The sequence below is a fragment of the Anser anser genome (assembly GCF_964211835.1).
Source record: "Anser anser genome assembly, chromosome: 3".
Classification (NCBI taxonomy): Eukaryota; Metazoa; Chordata; class Aves; order Anseriformes; family Anatidae; genus Anser; species Anser anser.
In genome coordinates, this window is record NC_139722.1 from 92,635,815 (window position 1) to 92,660,938 (window position 25,124).

A 25,124-nucleotide genomic window follows, 5' to 3' on the forward strand; every position below is an offset into this window, starting at 1 on the left:
TAGGAGGGGTTGCCTGACAGTTCATATTTTGCCCCAGACTGCTTTCACTTCAGCCAGAAGTCTCATTCCCAGGCTGCACGTGCTTTGTGGAACAACATGGTAAGACTTTAAAGGTTGGGTTTGTCGTACTTTGTCCTCTCCATCCTGCTCTTAGCAGGAAAAAAAAATCACCTAAGGGAATTACTATGCAACTAGCCCTCTCTCTTCTAAACTATTAATTACGTTTATAAAAGGAAAGAGTGTTCATTTGAAGAAAAGTCACCTCAACTGTTAAACCAGTCATATCAAAACAATAAATCTCAGGATACGTTAAAGCTATGAGTGTTGGACTTCTCTGGGGAGATACAGCACACCTGGCACTGATCATCAGACTGCATTTGTTACATATGGGGATTAAACTTTTCAGTATGAAAAGCAGCAGTGAGTGACATCACCAGAGAAGGTGCAGTGAGCAGCGTTTGTCTTGCTGTGCTGTAGGGGTGGTTCCAGCAGCTGGTAATGCAGAGTTCTCTGCTCTCCGATGCTCATTTGCTTTTCTTCTCTACCCTCCCTGCCCCTTCTCTCATTTCTCCACAGCTGGAACCCGTAGGGAAGAAGACAGATAATCAACAAATAGGAGATGAAATTTCTCTCAAATGTCCGAGTGAGGTAAATTGCAAGCGTATCTGTATTTGTGTGGTGGTGGTGGGGGTAGCTGGGAGTCTGCTTGAGTCTTCACCAACTGCCTGGAGCATTGTCTCTGTGAGCTGAGATGAAGGGCTGGGAGTAAACTTCCTCACAGTCATGTATCATAGTCAGCCAAAACACAAGGGCAGAGTGTTTTTGTCTGCCTAGCATCCATGTTGAATGAAAGACCTTCTTCAGTGAGGGAAATAGAGCAACACTGGCATTGGTCAGGGTGGCTTGGCTGAGTCCAGTGAAACTACCTCTGGCTGGTATGAACCTGGGTAGTGCCTTTGATGGCAAGCTTCTCGTTAACCACGCAAAGCATGAGTGCTGTGAGCAGGGTCCCTAGAGCATTCTGGCTCTGTAAAATAGTGCTCTAGGTTTACACTGTTATTGGATATTTAAAATGCCTTTTTTTTTTTTTTTTAATCCCCGGGGTTTGTTTGCATCAAGTTGATAATCACCTGCAGACATCTAAGAACTGAAGCTTGGGGAGTGGAAATCTCCCTGTATTTTCCTGATGCTTTGCATTGACTCAGATTGTCTGATTTTTCAGGCTGAGCCATTCCTGAGGACGTATAAAAACAGTAATTACGTATATGCTAACCAAACTCAAGTAAGTATCAACATCAGCATCCCTCTGTTGCTGTGCTGCATTTGTTCCTGTATGGCCATGAATCATGCTTTGTACCACAGGTGATATCAGTCTTTGGCCAAAGGGCAAAGAACAGGAAAGTATTCCTTGAGTAAGGCAAAATACATCCAGAAACACCTGTAAGGACACATGCTCAGACAGCACAGTTATCAGTACAGGATGCTAATCCAAACAACGCTGAATATGACTATTGAATTGGGCAACCAAGACTTGTCTTATTGCTTACACGTTAAACATGCTCTGGTTTATCCACTTGGCCTGCTAGGAATATCCAGGGTACTACTGACTGTGTTTCCTAGCCAAATGCTATTCATCCTTCGTCTTCTCTTTAGAATTATGGAAGCCAACTGCTATGTGAGGACAGATCTCCATCGTCCCCTTCTTCAACTTCAGGTAATCTTACCTGGTTTGTGTTAGGAGACTGAATTACTTTCAACTGTCCTTCAGGATGACTCTTTATTTTTGCTGAAATGATTGCTGGACTGTGAAAATACTGCTCAGAAAAGATACCATGTTTTTCAGCAACTACTTAACAGATATAATGCCAAACCATCACATGAAGTAACATTCTAAATAGCTTCACTTAGCTCGTTGACAGTGGAGAACTTCAAAATATCTTGCAAGAAAAGCCAAAGTTGTGTGCTGACACAGCTTTTAAGTGATACCACCTAAATCTTAGAGAAGAGAACTGGAAGCACAGCTTCATGCATGTCAGTCTGGGATATAGCAGTATTCAGTTCTTCAGTTAACTTCATACTATCTTCTCCTTACTCCTTCTCTATCTTCTTAAAGCTTTTAGTATGCTGGTTTATACAATACTGCATTTTTTTTTTATCATTAGCTTAGTGTTGGACGTTGATTGCAATGTATTGTTATTTGCTCCTTGCTCTTCTGTCTTTTTGGTAGCAACGTTAACTATCGAGGGGCTGGATAATGTGCATGTGCTACTGCTACAACCATGTAAGATGAGCTGGAGAGAGCTCCTGTTTAATCACCTGGGTATTGCAAAAGCAACATGGCTGAGCATCAGAATGCACAACAATGTTTTACATATGGAACCATGAAAATGCACGACTGTTCCCTATCTGGTTTCAACTGCATCTCTTTCTTTTGTAGTGCATTCCCTAAAGCCAGCTGATGTGAAAATTATAGCAGCCCTTGGGGATTCTTTGACGGTAAGAAGACAGTGTTTTTACTGTTCTCCTGGTAAAACTACAAACACGTGCCGTCTCTGGTGGAGGTGAAATAGCTGTTGTACCTAGATGTAAAGATCCAATAATTTGCAGATGATAATAGACCTAGTAGCTATAACAAGAAAGGTGTCAGTTCTCCTGCACTATGTTCCCCCCCACGCATATATTCACATGATTTGGAACACAGACAAATCCTTTAAAGAGGTGTTTAAAAGGTTTGCTGAATTGGAGACAGAAGAGATCAGATGTTGTTGAAATTAATGGGACTTAATGCAAGCATTAGGCTCCAATGTTTCGAAGTTTTTATGAACAGGTACAGATCAGTGAACCCATCCTTTTCCCTCAGTTCTTTCTGGAATAGTGTGTGACTAAGGGATCTTGGAAAATAGTGTTGTATTTATTTTATCATTAATGGATGAACAGGGGTGAGAACCCTCTGACTATCCGTTTCAGGAGATACTCAGAATGTTTATTTTTCCTGTTTTAACTCATAGCTAACTTCTTTACTGAGGTGTAGTTCTTGCTGAGGATGATTATCTTTGGCAGGCTGGAAGGAATATGTATCAAGATACAGACATCCTAAATTCTGATACACGTTTATGCCCGATTTTTTCCTACCAGCCAAAGACTGAAGCTTTACAACCAGCTCATAGGAAATGTTGGGCAGAAAGACAGTTGAAATATAGGATCTCTGAATGTGAGCCTTAACAACAAAGACATGGTTTGTGCTTACAAACCATGAAGCTTTTACAACTGTCTGACAGGCATGTTGCTAAAACTTCTACATGCACGAGGCTACCAAAATAAATAGCAGCATTTCTATGCAAACATGCAACGTTGATCAAAGCAAGATAGTTAGTATCTAGCTGCAGTTGCAATATTACAATATTCAGGCCCCTGCAGGTGATTCTGCTTCTAAGTATATTCTGTAGAAACTGATAATAAAATCTGTTTTCATAGAAACAGCAGTTTTGCATTGCTGTCTGATCTGGACTTGGCCCCTGCATAGTTATTCTGAACACCAATATTCCATTAACTCAATAAAGCTTATACAGAGGAGAAAAAATGTATTAGTATGGTTTTAACTTGACGTATTAGTATGATTTAATCTGAAGTAGCACAATCTGTGATTCTGTGATAGCAGCAAATAGTCTGCCTGGTATTGCGATATAGTCAAGTACTACCTAGTACCCAGGTTTAACATGAGACTAAAGCATCACAGCTGGCAGATGCTCTGCTTCTGAATTCCCTTATTTTGTTAAAGAAGGATGTAGTTGCCAGCTTGCCCTTCTTCAGTATAAGCGTAGAGGGTGCTTTCTTTCTTCCTGTTATACTACTATAAAACTCACCATTTAGCACATTACTTTTCAAATAAAGATATTACAGTACTTCTTTCTGAGATATGATTGTTTTCTGTGTTGAGTTTTATAGTGTTCCTTATTAGCCTGAAAGCTTTATGGGTTTTTTGAGATGTTTTCATCATTCTTGAGTAATGCAATGTAAATGAGTTACTCAGCTCACCCAGACCTACAAGAAGAAAGCTTTTGTTTCACTGATTCATCATTTATTTTGTGCATCATATACAATATGATGCTTGTAAATAATTACAAAAAGTATTGATGCATTTTTCAGGAGGAAGGTGGGGAAAAAACAGATGTCTTCTAAAGCTTGTGAAGAGTTGCATTCAAAAGTAAATAAAATGACTAATGTGTGAATTACTATTGTGCTTTAATTACTATTATGCTTTAATTTCATTGGGTTTATGAAATATAATGCCCAGGCTGGAACAGGAATTGCTTCATACAATCTCACGGATTTGGACACCGAATACCGGGGACTGTCATGGAGGTAAGTTTTCAGGCAAGGTGATGAGAATATGTGCATTATTTCCTGTGCAAAATATTATCTTCCACATGTTCCAGGGCTTTCAGCTGTCAGAAAGTGGAAAAAGATTTGCTTTCTGGCTAGCATTTCTTGTGTAGATCTATCAAGATCCAATATTTGTCACAAAGTGGGATTTACACAATGTTTTCAGCAATAGAGCTTCAGTTTGCATTTTAACTGCTCTCACGCTTTTATCTTCAACTACTTGTGACAGTTTAGAGTTTTATGGTGGGTTGGAGATCCACAAAACTGGAGAAAAATCACTGGAACAAATAAATTAGGCCATGTTGCTTTGGGGAGTTCTTCTCAAAGTTTGGCATTTCTGAACTTTTTGTAGAACTGTGAAAAACAGTTTAACTGCAGAACTTTTACCACATACAACAGAAAGTTGTAAAAGATGACATTGGAGGTGGGGTGACGATGTAGCTGAATTGACGTTGACTGAAGCAGTTCTGTGCTGTCCTATCCCCTCTACATAAGCCAGAGTTTGGCCTCAGCGTGGCCCAGCAATTTAAAAGCTGGAGAGAACATACTGCTATGCAGGAAGCCTGAAAAAGAGATAAAGGAGCTGATGCCTCAGCCATATGTCATCTGAGGGACTGGCTGGTTGGTGCTGCCTTAGAGCGGCTTTGTGAGGCTGGAACTGGTCTTCAGCTCTGCCCTGAAATCTGCAGTACTTTACGGCTCAGTCATTCAAATATGTAGCTGTCTCAGGCATTTTCTGGTATTTCATAATGATTAACTGTGCCTCTGCAGAGCCGCATGCACATAAATTTTTCTGATGAGCAACTTTACCACTGAAACCTCAGCTATTTTCCCCAAAGCACTTGCACTTCTGTCCTTTCCAAGCAATGTGATAGTTTGATAGTTACCAAATTAATAACCCTTCACCTTTTCTTATGAGGTATAGTAGGTTTTCTCTTTATGTGTTGTCTGTGTCCAGCTAAGAGATGAGTGACTTGTATTTCTCTTTCTCATTTTAGTATTGGAGGGGATGCCTCATTAGAGAACGTAACAACTCTACCTAGTAAGTAAATGCTTTGCTAGATCTAGTTGGCAAGTCTGGAGAGAGAGAATGGGCTGATTCATAATAATTTTACAGAGACCTCTAAGCCATTTGAGAGTAATTCACGAGACCTACCTTTCAAAGAAACAATGTCCTAGGACTAATGAAAAAAAGTTTCCTTCATCAGTGAAACTGAGAAGCAGATAGAAAATTCTGTCCTTCCTTTTCCTTCTCCCTTTTCAAACTGCTTAGTGAGTTTTATTTGAATTTCTGAATAAGCTTGCTATGTCCATGCTTGTGGTATAATTAAAACTTACTTCTAATAAATATTCTACCACATTTTTTTTTTTCCAAAAAGGGATGTTTGCAGAGAGCAGACCTCTTTGGTAAATGTCTCAGTAGCTATACACGTAACCTGAATGGAATAATTTTAACTTTGTTTTCACTGAAACTTGCAACTTCTCGTAACTCAGCCTACTGTTAATGTAAAACCACTGGAGTTTCAGTTTGGATTAACTAAAATATATTTTCATCTGAAGAGGACTGATAAATTGTCCTTTTGTGTGTTGCCCATTATTGCAAGTGGAATTTAACAAGAATATCATTAGAATGTCTTATTGATTGTTATAAGCAATTAATTGATTCACAAGGTACAACCTTTGACGAAGCCTTCACTAAAATGTGGTTAAATTCAGTCTTGGAGATTAAGGTAGCTTTTATGGTTTACAGTGTGACCATTTTCACACTCAGCTCAGAAATTTGCTGTCTGCCTCCTTCTGGAAATGACTATTGAGATCATAAAATGTGGTGGGAATTCACCAGAACCGCGCATCTGAGGCTTTCTTCAAACTTGTCAGTAGCATGAGATGTTGTACAGTTGTGAAGTGGACCCAGATCCTCCAGCTAAAAACAAGCTCCTGCCTTAACTCTCCTGAGTTAAAGCCCCTCTGAGGCTCATTTCACAAAGTCACCACTACATGACTGGGATAGTTTTAATGTAGACCTTAACAGCTACAACATGAGAGTGAGCTGGACGTGGTAGTCCTCAGTTCTGGTCAGCTTCTGGTGGCAGTGCAGGGCACAGTAAGCACGTGCTGTCTCATCACTGCTAGCTGGTTGTCCCTCTTGCTGTTCTTTGGTGGATGGAACGAATTGAGGCTGCAGCAGCTGCAATGTGCCGTCAAAACTGTGACAGTGCTGATCTCATTGGGGGGGGAACAGATATATTTTCTCTTCGTTGTCATCTTTCTTTTTCAGACATCTTTCGAGAGTTCAATGCTATGATCGAGGGCTATTCAACTGGCACTGGGAATGAGAGTGACTTGAATGCGTTCCTTAACCAGGCAGTTCCCGGAGCAGAGGCTGAGTATGTAGCTTTTGTTTTACTTTTGCAGGTGATGGATGCTTCATCTACTTCCCTTTCAACTGTCTCAAATGCTGACACAACTTGCTCTGAACAGCAAGCAAAACCAGTCTAATTGGAGCTGAAAATTAGCTCAAAACATATTAAATGTATGGGCTTATTTCATACCATAACTTTCAAATGAAGCCAGCAGTCCTGGTTATGAAATGCATAAACAAGAAATCGACAGAAACTGGTGGTGGTGGTTTCTACACTTTCTCTTCAACATCCATTCATTTATCTATTTGTCTATAAATATCTTAGAGCATGGATGTTTTCAGAAAATGAACATGCAGTGAATTGTTAAAGAGTTACTTGGAGAAAAACTATATGAAGTCTCCCATAACTGGCCTCAGGCATCTGGATAGGCAGGCAAGAGTGGTTGAGAGAGAGGAAAAATCAGCCACAGTCTGGACTCCAGAGAAAAAAGAATTACTGATGGTCATGTGTAGCTTTTGGTGCATTGCAGACCTTGTGCAGTTGTAGTCAGTTCTGCAAATTTAGTAGGAATTGTGATGTCTTGCAGTCATCTGAATTTGGCTTTTTGATCTTAGTCACACCTGGGAGACTGCAGGAGTTGAGCTTTGATACACTGCTTATCCTAGAAGTCCCTGGCTTCTTATTGAAAGAGTCAGTCCTATTTAATTAGCGAAACAGATGGCTGCTGGAATTCAGTCATAGTTTGGGCACAGATTTTGGCAGACTGTGCCTGGGTTTGACATTGTTAGCTGATATTACCCAGAACTCCATAATTTAATATTTTTGTTTGTTTGTTTAGAGAAAAAAGTCTTACTTCTTAAAGAGGCCTTGGGAGTGACATTCAGAAGCCAAGTGAGGTGTCTGAGTTTGCTGTATCTAAGCAATGATTGTTAGGATTTATCAGGTATTGTTTATCACTCTCCTGCACACCTTGAGTAGCTTCTGACTCAAGCTAGTAATCTCAGTAAATGCTTGCATTTCCTGGCAGAAATGGTCTGCTAGGTCTCCTGACATATGTTACAGCCCCTCATACCTCAGAGAAGGGATTTTGTTTCCTAGTGATGACTGAACGTGTCTGTTTCTGTGTGTCAGTAAAACACTTGCAAGGATTATGGCTCTGATTGAGCCATTTATGAGAGTTTATCACCATGCTGCTAGATGCAGCATGTATTACTTGCGGTTTTGCTTGTTATAGGAAAGAATGAGATAGGTGGTTGTCTTACATTTTCTATCAATTAAATCCTAAAGTAAAGAATTCCTGTAAACTACTACAACAATATCCCTGAACTTTGAGATGCCTCTTTTGGGGCTCTTCTCCATCACATTGTGATGGATCTGAGGAGATATATGCGTCCTAGTTTAATTATTGAAATGCATTGCAACATAAGGAAACGTTTCTCCTGTTTTAGATACTTGGCCCTGGAATGATGATGCAGTCCAGCACTTATTCTTCAACACCTAAAAATATCTCTTTTCCTATTACCCAGAGGACAAAAATAGTCCATGAATGAAAGCTGATCCTGATATTTCAGAATTGCTACCTGGCCTGTCTCACTGCTGGGTGCTAGTCTGGAAACTTTTCCAGAGGTGCTGAGCCCTTTCTGAGAGGAGGTGGTTCTGCACCCTCACTAGCTTTTGAAGAACAGGACTTACTAAAGTGAAACCAGTGGCTGCTTTGAAGGGCTATTTACTGAATGTAGCAGTGTAGACAAAACTTTCTTGATCCCACCCCCATTCATTGCCAAAGTGCTTAAGTACATGCTGGAGTTTAGGATGTATCTAAAGTATGTTGTTGAAGCAGAGCCTGGCTTACGTCTCTGATTGCACTTGGAAAAAATGAGGCTAAGAACTTAAGACTGAGAGAACAGGTGACAGGAACTGTGAATATCTATCTCCCATTAGCAGACTTTCTGTTGATTAAGATCTAAATTTGGTGGAGGCTGCAGCTCAAGAATGGATGATTACTGCCACTGCTTCATTCGAAATGTTCAATCTTACTGACTGTGTTGGCTCAGGATGCATCAGCACTTCAGTGACTGCAAAAGAAATGAAAGGTGTTGCAGACTGCCAGCTCAATAATGGATGTTTTCCTCTGCATTAATATTGAAGTCAATGCCCTAGCTTAGTATCCACAGTAAGAACAGAAGGAATTTTTGACCACTTGTGATAGTTTTGGGATATAAATAAGTAGGTTATGACTTTGGATAAGGGTAATGGTGAAGAGAACTACTACATCTGTGGGGTGCCTCTGTCACAAGTAGATGCATGAGAGGGCTCATTCCCCATTAAATACTCTTATGTTAGTGCTAGATAAGTATTTGGTTAAAGAAGGGTGGTAAGAAATAACTCCTGTTCCTACAGCAAGTACAGCATTACAAAGGAGAGCTACTCTCTGGTTATTGTACAAAACCAGTATCGTGCTTATTAATGTCATATGATATCTGGAGAAGGGCCTGGGACACAAGTCCTGTGAGGAGCAGCTGAGGGAACTGGGGTTGTTTTGTCTGGAGAAGAGGAGGCCCAGGGGAGAGAGACCTCATTGCTCTCTACAACTACCTTGAAAGGAAGGTGTGAGGAGCTGGGGGTCGGCCTCTTCTCACAGATAACTAGTGATAGGACTAAAGGAAATGGCCTCAAGTTGGCCAGGGGAGGTTCAGGCTGCGAATTAGGAGACATTTCTTCTCAGAAAGAGCAGTCAGACATTGGAATGGGTTGCCCAGGGAGGTGGTGGCATCACCGTCCCTGGGGGTGTTCAAGGAAAGGTTGGACGTGGTGCTTAGGGACATGGTTTAGTGGGTGATATTGGCAGTAGGGGGATGGTTGGACCAGATGATCTTGGAGGGCTTTTCCAACCTTGATGATTCTATGCTTCTATATACAGTCAGAGAAATGTTTGTAACAAGAACCTAGTGGCTGATGCAGCTCCAGAGCTGTCTGGAAGGCCAAGCTTTCTAAACACTTTCTCTTTTCTATGCATATTTGAGTGTCAACATGTCAGGGCAGTCAAACAAGGTTGAAATGTTTAGCCAAGGTAACCCAGAATTAGTAGCAATTTTATATACACATGCATACAAACATACATATGCATTTGTATTTATACATATATATATATATGTTTGTGTATACATTCAAAAGAGAGGGTGTTAGCATAGCTATTGAAAAACAGCAAGGCTGTCATCTTGTGTAAGTGATCTTGGAAGTTGCTTGGAATTTTAATTTGCTTTGAAAGGTAGAGTGTGCTAAGCTGTTTTACACAATTTGAAATTAAGTATTGACTTGGGGTGCAGGCTACAGGAATGGGGGATGTGTACGCAGTGAACTCTGAAACATCTCAGCTTTACAGGGCTGGGTGAGCTGTGGTGCGTACACAAACATTGCTCAAGAGGTCAGTTAAATATTGAGACTTGGGATTCCCTCCTCATTTTAGTACACGAGGAATAGATTGATAGTAGTCCATTTCTGAACAGGCCATCTGCTAACAAACGTGTTGCTGTGTCTGTCATTTTAGCTGCTAAGCAGTGTAATAGAAAGCTAAACTTATGGTTCCACATTAATTATTGAACTTGAGTAAAATCTGTATTCAAATCCAATTTGATGATGACTCTTCATAAAGATGTGAACACTTAATTTGATTACTGCAAAATGAGGATTACACTGCCTCATCGTTTAACTCTCCTGGTATCTGACAGCTCACAGATTTAAGATGTCCAAAGAGCGTTAATGTTGTGCAATGTTGTGCTCTCCATAAGGGTGTATCGTTCACTCATTGGTTGCTCTTCTTCACAGGCACTTACCAACCCAAGCAAGAACTCTCCTGAGACTAATGCAAAATGATTCTGTAAGTTGCCTGGGACTCTGATCTTACAGCACAAGAAGAAACAGGTGTTGCTTCACATGATAGATCCATCTGCAAAGATGCCAAGTGCATATCAAAGAAATTTGTGCTTACTATTTTCTTCTTTGTTACACAGAGAATTGACTTCAATGCTGACTGGAAAATCATAACTGTGCTTATTGGAGGAAACGATCTGTGCAACTATTGCAAGGACCCTGTGAGTATTAGAACCTGTCAACTAAAACCGTAATGGGACTGTGATATCAGTACATCAAGGGAAATCCACAGATCCTTAGAGCCTTCACAGAGATTATCAAAACAGGAGTACATACAATTCACAACTGAGGTTGCTGCAGACAGTGCCCTGATTAAAAAACAAGCAAACAAAAAAAACAACATTTACCAGCAACCAAGTAAGATGGTTGTGTTCTCTCTGGCTTACTCCAGGGTAAGAACCACTTTCTGTCTTTTCTGACCACAAGCAAAAAATGGAAGGGAAGAAAAGCTTCCTTTGCCTGATCTGGTAACTGGTCTACTGCTAGCAAGGCCTCATTAGATATCCAAGGAAGAGCTATACTGCTTTGAACTACCATCAGTCCAATCCTACAATGGTTGTCATCACTCCATAACTCGTATTGTAGGAAAGTGCTAGGGACAGGTGAGGTATGTATGAGGGAAGTTGCTGCAGTGCAGCAATTCATTTGAATTTTATGCTTCTCTGGATCGTGAAGAAGCCTTTAGGGCTGCTGTAAGGAGATCATGGGAGTTGAGTGGGCAGGTGATGGGGAGAGGCCACCTTTCTCTGTCAGATCTTACTCTCTTACTTTAAATATGAAAATTTCCTGCGAGTGCTTTCAGTTCTCCTGCAACCACTTTTGCTTGGGAAATGTGCTGCTTCTGCAGTAGCCTTGCTAGGCATCTTTGCTGCTACCACCAAGTATTATAGCTTTATTTACAGCCGTGTCCTTGACTAGCAATGATTTCACCTGATTTTATGAGAGCTTATCAATTGGCTCTGAGCATGCCTGTGGCTGCCTGATTTATGCTTTTTAGCATGTGATCAGATTAGATTCCTTCCCGTATCCTTATGTAAAGCACCCAGTGGACTGGTTAAACATACACCTTAATATAGGTTTATTTTAAATCCAAAATTTGACTGAGTCTTTCTGTATTTTAGATTAATTGATATGCATAAAATTCTTGGCCTCTAGAAAGAAGCAAGAACATTCTCCTGACCACGGTGTTGTATGGACGAAAAGGAAAAGAATTAATGTGATTCTTTATCCTCCCAACCCAAATGTCTTGTGTCCCCATTTAGCAATAATCTCTTCTGTTCTGTTTCTGTCAGGATCACTACTCAGCTGTAAATTTCACCAGAAGAATTCAAGAAACTCTTGATATTCTTCATGGACAGGCAAGTACTGTGAAATTGTCCTGGTATTGTAGCTTGAACTGGTATATAATTGATTGATGGGTTTCTTCCATTTTGGTACCAAATGTGGTCTGCTGACTTTGATATGAGCAACTGCTCATGTATTATCTGAGAGTAGTGAGATGCTGTTTGAAATGAGAGACAGCAGCATTGAACCGTGGTTTTGGAAAAGGATCAACAGCAGAGTTGAAGTTTTGTGGGTTTTGTTGCCTTTTTTTTTTTTTTTTTTTTCCTCTTCCCAACAAGGGAGAAAGGGAAGGGGCATTGAATGGCTGGACTTTGGCTTAAATTAAGTGCACTGTGGGTTGTATAACCAGTTCCTTATAAGGTGAAGTCTGACTTTCCTTTCAGGTTCCAAAAGCTCTAGTGAATCTGGTTGAAGTGATGGACATCCTCCCTCTGAGACAGTTGTTTGTGGATACTCAAGTTCCGTGCCCCACTTACATGGCAGAGTAAGGCTTGTTTGACTTTCTTTTGTACTTGAACTTATTTTTTGTGATGATAAAGCAAGTTCTTTCTCCATGCTCTTTTCATCATAGAGAAGTATGTCTGTAGCACTACAGTTCTATGGGCATCTCATCCAGTGATGATATCATCCTGCCCAATGGGGTTGCTTTATCTTGGCTTTGATCTAAGAGATTCCCAAGTACATTTGTTTTGTTGGCTGCAAGTATTCCAGGCAGCTCTTACACTAGTTTGTGACTATTGAGTATAAGTGATGGCAGGCCAGCGTTGGTGCACTGGCTCAGAGATGCTCCTTGGCAAAGTTTATGAGTCTGGAGGACTGAGTTGCCTGTTTTAAACAGTAGGGTTTTTGTTTTGTTCTGTTTTTTTTTTATTTATTATTTTTTTTTCAATTTAGCTGAGACATAGGAGGACTTCTGATGTTATAGTTAGATAAAATAAGGCACTTCGAGCTACTATTAAGAAGCAGAAGTTTAGGATTCCTGGGCTATGGCAACAATTGGTTTAGGATAAGAGTAAAAGCATGTGAGGCTGCTTAGATTAACACCGGAGAGATTAGAATTAGTGATCGCATCAGAGAAGGCAAGGCTTGCATGGGATTTGGGGCTGGGACTAGAAAAGGGCTAGTAGCACTAAGATTTCATCTGGACCTGGGAAGGCTTACCAGGTTTTGGGTAGAATTAAGCTTGGTAGAAATGAGTGTTTTAAATTGTGCTTCTGGTTTTAGAAAGCAGTTACAGATCTCACTGTGACTCTAATGGTACAGGCTAAGGCAGCACATCAGATGATATATAAAATGACAAAGGTGATGATATTCACTGGCAAGAAAGAGTCTTGGGCTCAGTATAAGAGGTCAGACTAAAGTAACAGATGTAGCCTTTCTGCTCCAGGATTGAGATGACAAGTTTAGGCTCTATGGAGTACGGTTGCGTTAAAGCTAAATGTACATTTGTGGAACTATGCTTTGGTTTGGGCTGCTTGTGGTCCTTCCCAGGGAAGGTTAGGATAAAGCTCATGGGCTGGTTAAATTAGGACTTGCATAATAATTCCTTGGACTCTGGTTAAGATAGGCGAGGATATGATCTGTAAATCAACTTGACTGAAGACCTTCCTGGCTGAAAGCGTTATGGTTCTGGCCTTTTCATGCTGCTATTAGCATAGATGTGTTTAATCCATAAACCTGCTTACAATAGCTGAGACCTCAAAGTAGGGACATCTCAGAGTAGGGTGGCTCTTAACAGATCATTAGTTTTAGTGAAGCTTGGCTCACCTTATCTAGAGTTAATATTTAGGTACTTAGAACTCACTGGGCTACTGCTGCCATGGTCTCTTAGCTCTCAAGCTTACAAAATTTGCCAAACATGACTAGTTTGTAGTAAGTTAGGCTCCTGCATCTAAAGTTAAGAGTACAGATGGTTGTGCCCTAGAATTTAGGACTTAAAGACAAGGAGATCTTCTTTGCATTTCATTGAGGTTTGAACTGTCAGGTTTCCTGTGACACATAATGTATACTTCATTGTGCTTGGGTAAAAATTATTGATACAGGGTACCTCAAGATGGGGTTGAAGTCTACAAGTATTTGGATTTTATGGCATTTTGAGGGAATATGAAGTATTTGCAGAGTGGACAGCTATCTCCAGTTTCAGTGACTTTATTGTAATGAATAATTTACATTCTTTGCTGATCCTCCAAACAGGAACAAATTCTGTATCTTGGGAAGGCAAAAGGAACTGTTGATTGGAAAGGTATCAACTCAGAGATAATACAGGCAGTAAATTTCAAAGATCTCTTTTCTAGTTCCAGAGGGAATGGCATGGGTCTCTCTCTATCAGGCTGCAGGGACTTTGGATGCCTTGAATGGGACAAACTGGCATCGTACAGTGTACCTCACCTTTATATGCCTGGGGGTGAAACCAAACTGGTATTAGAGTAGTATCGTTCATGTGAGGCGGAAAATAATCCAAGGAAAATAAGCCAAGGTTTGAAATGGTAAACAATGGCATGGACAATAAGACACTTTCACAGAAATTCAAGTGTACAAATTTCCTTGTTACTCCCATGTCATGAGGATGTTGGGTAGCAAAGGATGACTTGCATTCTAAAATATCTAATCCTCTCTGTTCTTGTTTTTTCCTCTAACCTCTCCCACAGTTATCTGTGTAGTTGCGTTCTCACAGGAGAAGAAAACTCAAAAAATTTAACGATGGTGAGGGAAGCCGTCAGAGCTTACCAGGTATGTTTATTAAGAGAGGTGCAGTTACTTTGCCTCCAGCTGAGATGAGCTTTTGATTACCAAGCAACCTGCCTGTTTATAGCAAATCATAGGGCCCTTCGGGGTAAAATATTACTATGAGCTAAGCAGGAGTTAATTCGATGTTATCCAGAACACGATGTGATGAAAACCAGAAGTAAATCTCTTCAGAAAAATAGTGTTTCCTAATACAGATGGACAGGTGAGAGTTCAGTCACCAAAATCCTGTCCCTCACAACTGCAGTATTGTGTTGCAGCCTTCTCAGCCACTTTTACAAGGCTTACCTTTTGCCAACGTTTCTGTCTATTTCAGTTAACAAGCAGAAGCTTCCTAATGAATCTTGGGCTCTCTCTCTAAAAGAAAGAAACAAAAATGCAAACAACAACAACAACAAAACAGTTTTTATGCAGAGATGTTGATGGGTTATTGGTGGCTGTTTTTGGTTTCTTACAGCTTGGTGTTCAGGGACTGGTGGAGTCTGGCAGATACGACACTCATGAAAATTTCACAGTGATCATTCAGCCCTTCCTCCGAAATCCAAAGATTCCTCTTGGTCAGGTATAGTCTAAAGAGACTTCCATATGCAAAGAACTAAATGTGGGTATCTAACCTTTACAGAAAGTATGCAAAATCGTTTCAGCTTGTCATGTGCTTTTCTTATTAGAACTTGTTGATTTTTAGTACAATAGATTAGTAGTACAATAGATTAGATTTCTTTGTGTAGATATCTGCTCTTCATTTTACATATTGTTCTGTCAGTATGAATTGCTTTTTTGGACAATGAATCAAAACCTAAATTAAGAGGTTGGTTTGTGTATGTTCTCAAGGATATGTAAATATAAAGAAAAATATAGCGTGATTAATAAAAGATGGAGGTATTAAGTTACAGTCCTTAAAGCAACCTAGCTGCATTGCTCACTGAAGACTAGAACATTGCCTCCTCTTCATGTCCCATAACTTATGTGGCTGACAGAAAGAAGAGTTTTCATATGATTTAGAGGAAATAGTAGTTTTATGTAGTGAGCCCTTTTTCCTGTTATTGGCAACTATATTTCAGTTCCTTGAATAAGTCCCAGCAAGCTATGAATCTAGGAAGTGATCTGTACCTTCTCTGAAACTGAAACCCCACTTGCTAATTTTCATGTAGATCGGTGCTTCCTTCTCTCACCTGGAAGTAAATGCAGATGCAGCAAAATATTGAACAGGGTTTGCCTTAGTATTATTGAACCAGTAGCTAGTGATAAGTTTGAAGAGTTTCAAATACTGCTACAGATAAAACTCTTGAATTTAGAAAACTGGTTGAAAACTTCACAGGTGAAAAAACAAACCAGGCTTTTATTTTTTTATTTTTTTATTTTTTTGTTTTTTGATGAAGCTGGCTCCTGTGAAAAGCCATCCTTTAGGGGTTTTGGTACTAAGGTGAAGAACACAAAAATAAAAATAGGAGAAGCAAAATGTTTCTGAACTCTTTTTTATAGTCTCACAAGCATTAGCTGAGATTTTAAGGAAGTTCAGGGTGGTGTCTTTTCTTATCTCTCACAAAATTCAGATGTTCCTGAACTTAAAACTCTGCCTCTAAACTTGGCAAAAGATCAGATATAGATCCAAGTGCTAGTAGTCATCCTCGTTAGTTTGCTCAGACACACTGAATCAAAAACCTGCTCAAGTTTTGGGGGAGGACTGCTCTGAACAACAACAACAAAATGTTATTTCAGTTATCTGTGATCTAAACTCATTCTTGTCTCAATATTCACATGAAAGCCAAGGTATTTAAATGTCCAAGCCTTACCTCCTCCAGATGTCCCAGTATCTGTATTAAAGTACAGCTGTGCTTGGAAAGGAGACTGGTCAGTTTGACTGCCTTCTCTCAAGCACTTGTTTTTTTGCTCCTTTCAAGCTTGCAGAACTGACACAACTGTGAGAAGATGGATGGCTTCTGTTCCTTCCGGTACAATGTCTATAAGATACTCATTCACATGCAAAAGTACAGCAGAGCATAATGGTGCTGAGGCCGCCTGTTCTGATGTTGTGCCGAGGAGAGGATCCCATCTTTATCACAGAACGCAGAGAGAGACTAGATACCAAACTCAAAATGGTGTTTTTGCTGCTTCTTTCTGGATCTGTCCTTGGAAGCACATAAGCATTTCTAGCTAGGTTTTCTGGTAGCTAGTGGACCTGCTGAAGCATGCTTTATATCACCAGTTGATGAGGCTTTCCACATTGGAGTGGCAAGAACAAGTAGAGTGAACCTCCTGCTACTGGCTCGGATCTGGCCTCAGCAATCTGAAGTTGGAGCTCTGTGAGTTCTTCTGCACTTACATGTACTTTATTCTTTCCCCTGTAGGACGGGCATCCTGATGTCTCCTACTTTTCACCTGACTGCTTCCATCCAAACCAGAAAGGCCATTCTCAGCTTGCCAGGGCTCTCTGGAATGCTCTGGTAAGGTGACAGGCTTTGCATACAACACAGTCTTTAGCTAGACCTGGCTACCATTAAGATTATGTAATAAACATTGCAATGAAGTCCTAGATAACTCTGTAACATGGTAATAGGTCCCCAGCATTTGTTTCTTCTTTTCTAGTCAGATACCCTCAAATTTCTGCCTGCTCACAACCTAGAAGCTCTTGCCTCTTAGATTCTGTGGGGAAGGGAGGGGTGCTGTAAGTGCGTGATCAATCAGTCATGATTTCAGCTGAGCAGCTTGAAATCTATTTCACCCGTTGTCATGAAAGTCAGGATATTTACTAAGGATGATGTTTCTATGGGCTGATATGAGAAACCACCAAATAAAGAATTGTGACTACGTATGCCAATTTAAAATGGATTACTTAAAAGTGTTTTAAATCCTTCGTATTGTGAGAGTCTTACTAGGAATTAAAGTAGCTTTAATTCAGTTTAGCTTTACTACCTTTGAAAATGAATAAAACTTGGTAACAATGAGTCATAAAGATTGGTTAAGCAAACTCATTTTACTTAGGATTGTAGTGCAGTATGAGTATGCATGCAGTCCAAGGCAGTATCTTAGATCCCAAATGGTAACTTCTTTATACTTTGGGGTAATGTCTTAGCTAAAATGATTGCCTGCAATCATCAAGCAGTACCTCTAATTAAATTTTGTTTAATCTTCTACATATAAACAGCCTTCTGTTGGAGCTGCCATCGTGCAACTTAGCAATAAAAACTGAGGGACTCTTAGTGTCTTCTCTTTTATGCAAGAGAACAGAGTTTACAACCTCGCCTTCTGGCAAAAGTCCAGGGTACTTCATGTGCCTGCCAAAATCATCCTGGAGTTTAAGCTGATCTAGCATAGCTCTCTACTTCCCTTTTTAAACTTCTTTCTAGAGTTGCTGTTTTGTTGCTCAGTTGCCATGTTCCTTCTGAGGAGCAAAGGCATTTCAGCCTTGGGTAAATCAAGGTCTGTAAATGCAGGCAGTTTAAAAAAAAAAAAGTTTTAAAAAAAACCAACAAACTGAAAGGTGTGTTTAGATTCTTTTGGATAGAATTGTTATACAAATGTGAGATGAGCTGAGACAGCTACAAACTTTTGCTTATTTATTTATTTTTGTCCATCCTAGTTACAGCCTGTAGGCCAGAAAGCTGACTCATTTGACTTCATGGTTGACGCTGTCCTCAGCTGCCCGACTCAGGTAAATATCCCCATGTTGTGGAAGCTGGGCATCAGGCAGGCCTACGTGCTTGTGCAGCCTGCAGACAGCAGGGGTTCAATATGTCTGGGGCAAGTTTGCTAAAAACTTTCCTCCTCTGCTTACCTCTGAATGAGCAGGTGTAATCAATGTACCTGCTCTGGTATCCCTCAGCCTTTTATTGTGCAGTGAATACTGACTGAGAACGTGCTGATTTGTGTGTTTTCAGTTTTAGCCTAAACAAATGTGCTTTTCTTCATTAATGCAGGCTCCATTAGTAGGGGACAAAACCAACTATGCAGTCTGTATAGCCTCTTTTGGAGGGAAGAGAGTACCATATAGTAGTCAATCTTTTATTCCCCTCTGCTGACACAAGTCGAGGTTTCTCCAGAGCTTACATCAGTGTCTTTTGAAAGAATTAAACAGACAATAATGTTTAATAATTTGTGGAAAGCTTAGGAGAGGGGAATGTTAAATTGCTAATCAGGATCTGGCATATGTCATTTTTGCCATAAGGTGCTAAACAAAAATCTTGCTTCTGAATTTTAAAGTAAGGAGAATGGTTTCAAAATATAGATACCTCTTTTGCAGCTTAGACAATTACTTTTTTGGTTTTTCTTGATGTCACTTGCTCTGGATTGTGCCATGGTTTTTTTTGCCTAATCTCTTTCTCTCTTTCTCTCTCTTTCTTTTTTTTTTTTTTTAATTTCTTCTTTCTCCCAGGCTACACCCTTCCTGGCAACATATAAAAATAGCAACTACACCCATCCAACTGTGGTTCCCACCAGTGAGCCAGCAGAGGTAACTGTTGCATACTTTGCTGCATTTTAGACAAACTATGCAAAACAGTCCCTGTTTGGTGACTGTTCGCACATCATCCTGAATTTATAAATGTGATAACCTATTAGCAGTTTTCAGACAGAGAAGTCTATCTTGGATTGCGTTGTTTTCTATGTAAATAAATGTTAAACTCTTCTTTTCCCAAAAGGCAGACAAAATTAATTGTATCAATTGGTGCAATTGTATTGAAATTTTTCTCTACAGTTAGTCACCCAAGGTGCATCATTAACGCATCCCGAACAGTATGGGAAGAGAATTTAGGATCCTGAGTACCCAAATGATCTGAGGACTCTTGAGCCACTGTACTTCCATGCACTCAAGTGTGCTCAACCTGTAGAGGGCAGTCATCTTTACTTATTGGATTTGCTGCCAGCTGCAGAGGAGGTGACGGGGACTGGTCCTCCAAAGGATTCACTTTCCATGCTGACTGAGCAACTACCACAGGGCAGATTAAACAAACTGCAGAAACAAACTTTGTGTAGGACCTGAAGAAATGGGGCAGTAACTTGCTCTTGACAAATAGTTGCTGGCACGCAGATATTCTGCAAGGGTTGCTCTGTTTTGGTGATACAAGTATGGTTGGGGATGGCAATCAAAGTGGACTGGGGCTAGTTGGACATACCAGGGGTCCTCATACCTAACTAAATTATGAAAATCGCTGAGAGTCTTGAGGGCTGCAAAGAGCAACCGCTAATATTGTTTCAACGAGCCATAGTTTGCAATGTTGAAATAGGATTTTTGTCTGTAGAGCTAAAATTATACCTTTAATGGATAATTCTTGCACTTACTGAATCTCAATGGCAATAGGTTTTGAAGTGATAAAGTAAAGAAGCAGTAGAGAGAGTAAAAGAACAGCTTCCTCTCTGATCTAAAAATACTCTCAGCAGTCCTTTCTAACTTCTGGAAGCATCCTTTAACTAGCTGGTTGATAGTAGAGCCTATTACACCATTATATAGGAGAACAGACACATTTGTCTTGACGTTTTTTAATACTATCTGTGCTTTCTGAAGACCACTGGTCTGTGTAGTTTTTCTCTGAAAGGTAGAATTGTACAATCACAGAATAATTCAGGTTGGAAGGGAACCTTAAGGCATCCCTAGTCTAACCTCCTGCTCTAAGTAGGGTCAGGTCTGAGATCAGTATAAGCAGATATCTTTCCTCTTACAGGGACTGCTCATTACAACAGCTATAGTCTTTCCCTCACTGCCATCTTAGCTAACATTGGTGCTTACTACCAAAGAGCATGGGCAACACCTTCATCAGATGCCTCTGCTGGTGAATCAAGATATCAGTGATGTGTGGTTGCCTTGGTTTCATTATTGGTGGAATAAACATAATAGCTATGATACCTCCTACAAATGTATGGTAAAATCTGAGGCTGACAGTTCTCTTTTCTGAAACATCAGAGGGTTCAAATTCTCTTAAAATTTTATGTTCAGTGAAACAAGCGATTTTCAAAAACTTCCAGGAAAAGAATAGGGATGTACACAGGAAGCAGTAATAATGTAGTACGTGAATATAATGTAACTTTTGTTTACTTCTGTTTTCCTTGGATTTACATCTGGTATCTCTTTAGACAGAGTGGTACTTCAGACCTGAAGACCCTACCTCCTGGGTCATGGACAAAACACCCAGGCTATAGAGGAGGGAAAAAAATATATCCTTCTTATGAAGCCTTTGTTATAAGCAATATTTCTAGATGATATGTTTTGGCTTTGGCAAAAAGATATGTTTTGGCTAGAAAATGTCACCAAAAGTTATTGATGTTTTGACAGCATTCCACAAAGAAGAGGACAGACTGGTCTTAAAGGTCTTTTCCCACCTAAACGATTCTATGATTCTTTGACTCTTCAGCTGTATAGGCACCAAAATAGGATCTATTTTTGAATTTGGTTTTGCCCTTTACTGTACAATTAAATTATATATGTATTCCACACTGTCTTTTAACCGTAACATGGCACAATTTGATAAACTCTCATTTCAGAACTGGGGCAGTGACCTGTCTTGTTCGGAACAGACTCCATCCAGTCGTGTCCCAACATCAGGTGAGAGTGAACTCCTGAGCTAAAATCCCGAATAGGAAAGATTTCACCCTTTTTTGTTTGTTTGTTTTTGTTTTTTCAAGATCAATAAGATCTTGAAACTGCAAATCTTAGATAGAAAGTAAACAATAAAAGCTAGTATATTTAACTGCAAAGCAGGAAAGTCCATCCTGCCATACATGACAAGCTTTATAACACAGCAGGTGTGCTCTCTGTGGATAAATACAATTATGTTTATCAAATCCATATATTATGTATAGCAACATGGCAGATTAAAATTGCCTAGGTTGGTTAGCAGCTCAGCAGGTGTGATTTACCTGGTGAGCCTTGTCTGATAGGAAGCGCAGTAGCAGTGCTGTTCATAACTGGGAGGTTTTATGGGCAGATTGCTAATGGGAAGTATTGATCTACGACCCAAACCTTAGAAACCCTAAACATATCTAATCCATTTTCACTCTTTTCCTACATATGAAAAGCTGTTTTAAAGTCTATGTATTTCCTTGTTGGTTGAGTATACTGTTTCAAGCAAATGGCAAGAAGTTTTGCCTTTTGCCTAGCGGGTACATAGAACTTGAGGCTCATTCTCCCTAAAAGTCTGTAAAAATACCATCGGGTTGGAACTAATGACTTGGACCTTTATTCTGCTATTTATTCTGATAAATAGTATTTTGTGTCAGTTATCATTAATCATGATTCTTCTCCTACCTCTTTCAGTACATGAGCTACAACCTGCTGATATCAAAGTCATTGGCGCACTGGGAGATTCCCTGACTGTAAGTACTGCTGTGTTGCCAGGTTTAAAATGAGAAGAGTAAGTGTCAATTTCTACCTATACACGGTCATGTCAGGCAGAAAACAAATTGCTTTGGCTTGGCAAAGCAAAGCTCATCTACCTGTGCCCCTTTGAGAAGAAATAGCCTGAAGGGATCTGAGTGATACTGGCAATTGTATGATCCAGTAATGAATAATTCAGGCCAGGACAGAAATGGGATCATATTCTCCATTGCACAGAATCTATTCAAGTGTTTTTGAAAAGGAAGAGGGCTCCCTTATAGTAGTAGTATTTTCTGACATAAGAACAAGCAAGAGACATTTTTCATGCAATAAGAGGTCTTGCTGTAAATTCCTATGGAAATAACTGATAGCTGACCGAAGTGCTTCTCTCTTGAGACAGTTCTGACACTTCAGTATATCAGAATTTTGCTTTCAGCTGTTGCTTCCTGGATTAGGCACCTCTCAGTTAAAACTATGATGTATATCATGTATTGAGAAATGCACACTGAAAAGAATCATCATAGAAAATAAAGGCCCCAGAAAAAGAATAACAGGAAATACTGCAGATCTGCACTGAAGTTTTTTGAGGAAAAAGTTCCAAAGTTACACAGCACTACAGAATTGTTCTGGCATGGGATGAAGGCAAATATTGGTGTCAACATGAATTGTAACTCCTGAGCTAAACGGGTGCTCGTTCTAGCAGCTTCAGCTCCTGTAGAGTTCAGAAGGAGTTGAATGGACTAAAGCCTTCAAATGGTCAGGCTTATCAACTGGCAGGTGTGCATGTCTTCACCTCCTCATTAACTCTGAAAACTGATTTTGGTGTTCCTGATGTAATCCTGGCTTCCTGCCTGCTGAGCTTTGAGCTTTTCTTAGAAGACCTCAGTAATGATCCTGCAAGCCTCCCTTCTATCCATGGCTACAACACTTAAAATTAATTGCTTGATTTCCTCCCCCTAGTGCACACATCTCTTCTTTAAATTTTCATTCTTCAATACGTGAAATTTCTCGGAGATCCCTAATAATAAGGGCCAGACTCTGATGCTTGAGGACTTTGTCTCAACAGCTGAGCAAGGCAATTCGCATACTGCTATTATTCATGAGGTTCTTATTAGTTGCCATTGCTGCAGAAAGGTGTGACATTTTTTATGGGAAGTAGTGCTGGTTGGGGCTGGGGCTGGGGCTGGGGGGGGAAGGACACAAATAGGGGGAAGGACTGTCCAACTTCTCAGCGCCATTGCACAGTGAAAGCAAAAGATATGCCGACACACTTATCTGTATTGGCAAAAAAAGAGCCTGCCTACACCTCACTCAGTCTGCGTGTTAGACTAGCAGACTGGGTCCCAGAAGAGAAAAGTGGGTTTTGCACCAAAGATTTGTTTTCTTGGCAGATTAAAAGCCAGCTCCTCTACTGATTTATTTACAGCTAAACTGGCAGGGAATTTTTCATCAGTGTTTTTCCCTGGATTATTAAGTCTCTCAAAATCGGCTTTCTTCAGGAAATGCCAGAATGAAGCATTTTCCATTAGAAAAATCCAAACAAATAGAAAGCTGTAGATGTTAATCTGGGTCCCCCAGGGTTGCTGAAACTAATATTAGAGTTGTAGTTCCAAAGCAATATGTCTTTGGCCTTACAGCCTGATGTCCTCTGGCCGGGCTATATCTCCTCTGATGCTCCAAGGTCTATTGACTAGATGAAATGCTTTTGAATATGAGGAGAAGGCCATGAATTTGAAGTGTAGGAGATGCAGTGCAGGGCTGACTGGGGGCAGTGTATGCTGGGGAATAAGAAGATGGAACACTTATGCTGTAACAGAGATACTGAAAAAAAAAATGTCTGGATGCAGAATAATGTTACCATCAGCACTTCCAAATCACATTGTCTGTCCTATCTAAACTTGTAGCACCTTTTCCTTGTAGTATTTTATAAACGATTCTTTCCATCCTTTCCAGACTGCTGTAGGAGCCCGCTCAACCGACCTACAAACAGATTGGAGGGGACTTTCCTGGAGGTAATAAAAAAAAAAAAAAAAAGCTCAGTTTCCTTTCCGGCATTTTTGTCCACAGACAGTTAAAAGTGCAGGTCACCTGGTTGAGTAGTTACATACTGAAAAAAATGGAAATGAAATGTCCCACACAAAGGGGTGTGCTGACACAGCTGTAGTAGCTAAATTCTACTTCTATCAAACCAATTTCTCCCTGCTGAGAGTAAATACAGGGGTAGGGTAGGATGCTGAGAGTGATTATGCTGGCTAAGGCCTTGGGGAGTCAGAACTGGAAGAGAGAGGGAGTGATTTTTGTGTTGTTAGTTTTGTGTTTGTGTGCTTGTTTTATTTTTTTTAACCAGACCTGACTGCTACCAGCAGGCTCCTGTGCCCCCGTCTGGCAGTACTAGATTATTAATATGAGTAAATTATTTCAACTTCCTACTAGTCCCTCTGGAATTTATTCAAAATATTGCTGCTGTTGTTGTGATTATCTAATACAGTGTCTAACACTAGAAAATCTAAGTGAGTGTGGATTGGCATGAACACTGAACACGGTGAGAACACCGCATGCACATTCAGTGAAGATATCCCAAATATATTTGCAGTTACAAAGTGGGCAACGACAATATATATTAGGGTGGATATGAGTCTCAATGTCCACAGTAGAGTGGAAGGAAACTGCCTATTTCATGTAGGCAAAAGTACGTATGGTAGATAAGCAAGCGTATGTTTATTCATCTTTCTTTTCTCCACTCTACCCCCACCCTAAATGTATATGCAAGCATAGACATCTCAGAGGGCCTGACAGAGGTGGTATAAGAAAGTATTGGCTTGTTACAAAGATGTTATTTGAATAGTAGAGGCAGAGGCTTTTTTTCATAATCAACACTGCAGAATCCTAAATAGGTGGTTAATGAGCATTTAATGCAGTCTCTCTTCTATGCATAACTGCACACAAATGTAATTTCAACAAGGTCACATAGAGCAACGTTGGTGAGGAAAAATGCCTTTCTGTGATGGGCATCCCAGCATGTCCGTATGAAAAATTATTTCTCCAGTATGCTC

General features: G+C 40.1%; 1 protein-coding gene across 13 annotated transcripts in view; it reads left to right on the forward strand.

Annotated features, from left to right (window-relative positions):
* The window catches only part of PLB1 (phospholipase B1), a 100,829-nt gene that overhangs the window by 59,932 nt on the left and 15,773 nt on the right, over positions 1–25,124 (forward strand). For all 13 annotated transcript variants that reach the window (XM_083832088.1, XM_083832090.1, XM_083832092.1 and 10 more), the window contains 20 exons: positions 4–99; positions 577–648; positions 1,223–1,282; positions 1,654–1,714; positions 2,438–2,496; positions 4,295–4,362; positions 5,382–5,425; positions 6,662–6,770; positions 10,572–10,623; positions 10,757–10,837; positions 11,969–12,034; positions 12,404–12,504; positions 14,669–14,750; positions 15,223–15,327; positions 17,114–17,209; positions 18,346–18,417; positions 19,138–19,215; positions 21,240–21,300; positions 22,012–22,070; positions 24,025–24,083. In XM_083832088.1, the coding sequence (XP_083688214.1) occupies positions 4–99; positions 577–648; positions 1,223–1,282; positions 1,654–1,714; positions 2,438–2,496; positions 4,295–4,362; positions 5,382–5,425; positions 6,662–6,770; positions 10,572–10,623; positions 10,757–10,837; positions 11,969–12,034; positions 12,404–12,504; positions 14,669–14,750; positions 15,223–15,327; positions 17,114–17,209; positions 18,346–18,417; positions 19,138–19,215; positions 21,240–21,300; positions 22,012–22,070; positions 24,025–24,083 (1,481 nt within the window). The remainder of the gene's footprint in view (positions 1–3; positions 100–576; positions 649–1,222; positions 1,283–1,653; positions 1,715–2,437; positions 2,497–4,294; positions 4,363–5,381; positions 5,426–6,661; positions 6,771–10,571; positions 10,624–10,756; positions 10,838–11,968; positions 12,035–12,403; positions 12,505–14,668; positions 14,751–15,222; positions 15,328–17,113; positions 17,210–18,345; positions 18,418–19,137; positions 19,216–21,239; positions 21,301–22,011; positions 22,071–24,024; positions 24,084–25,124) is intronic.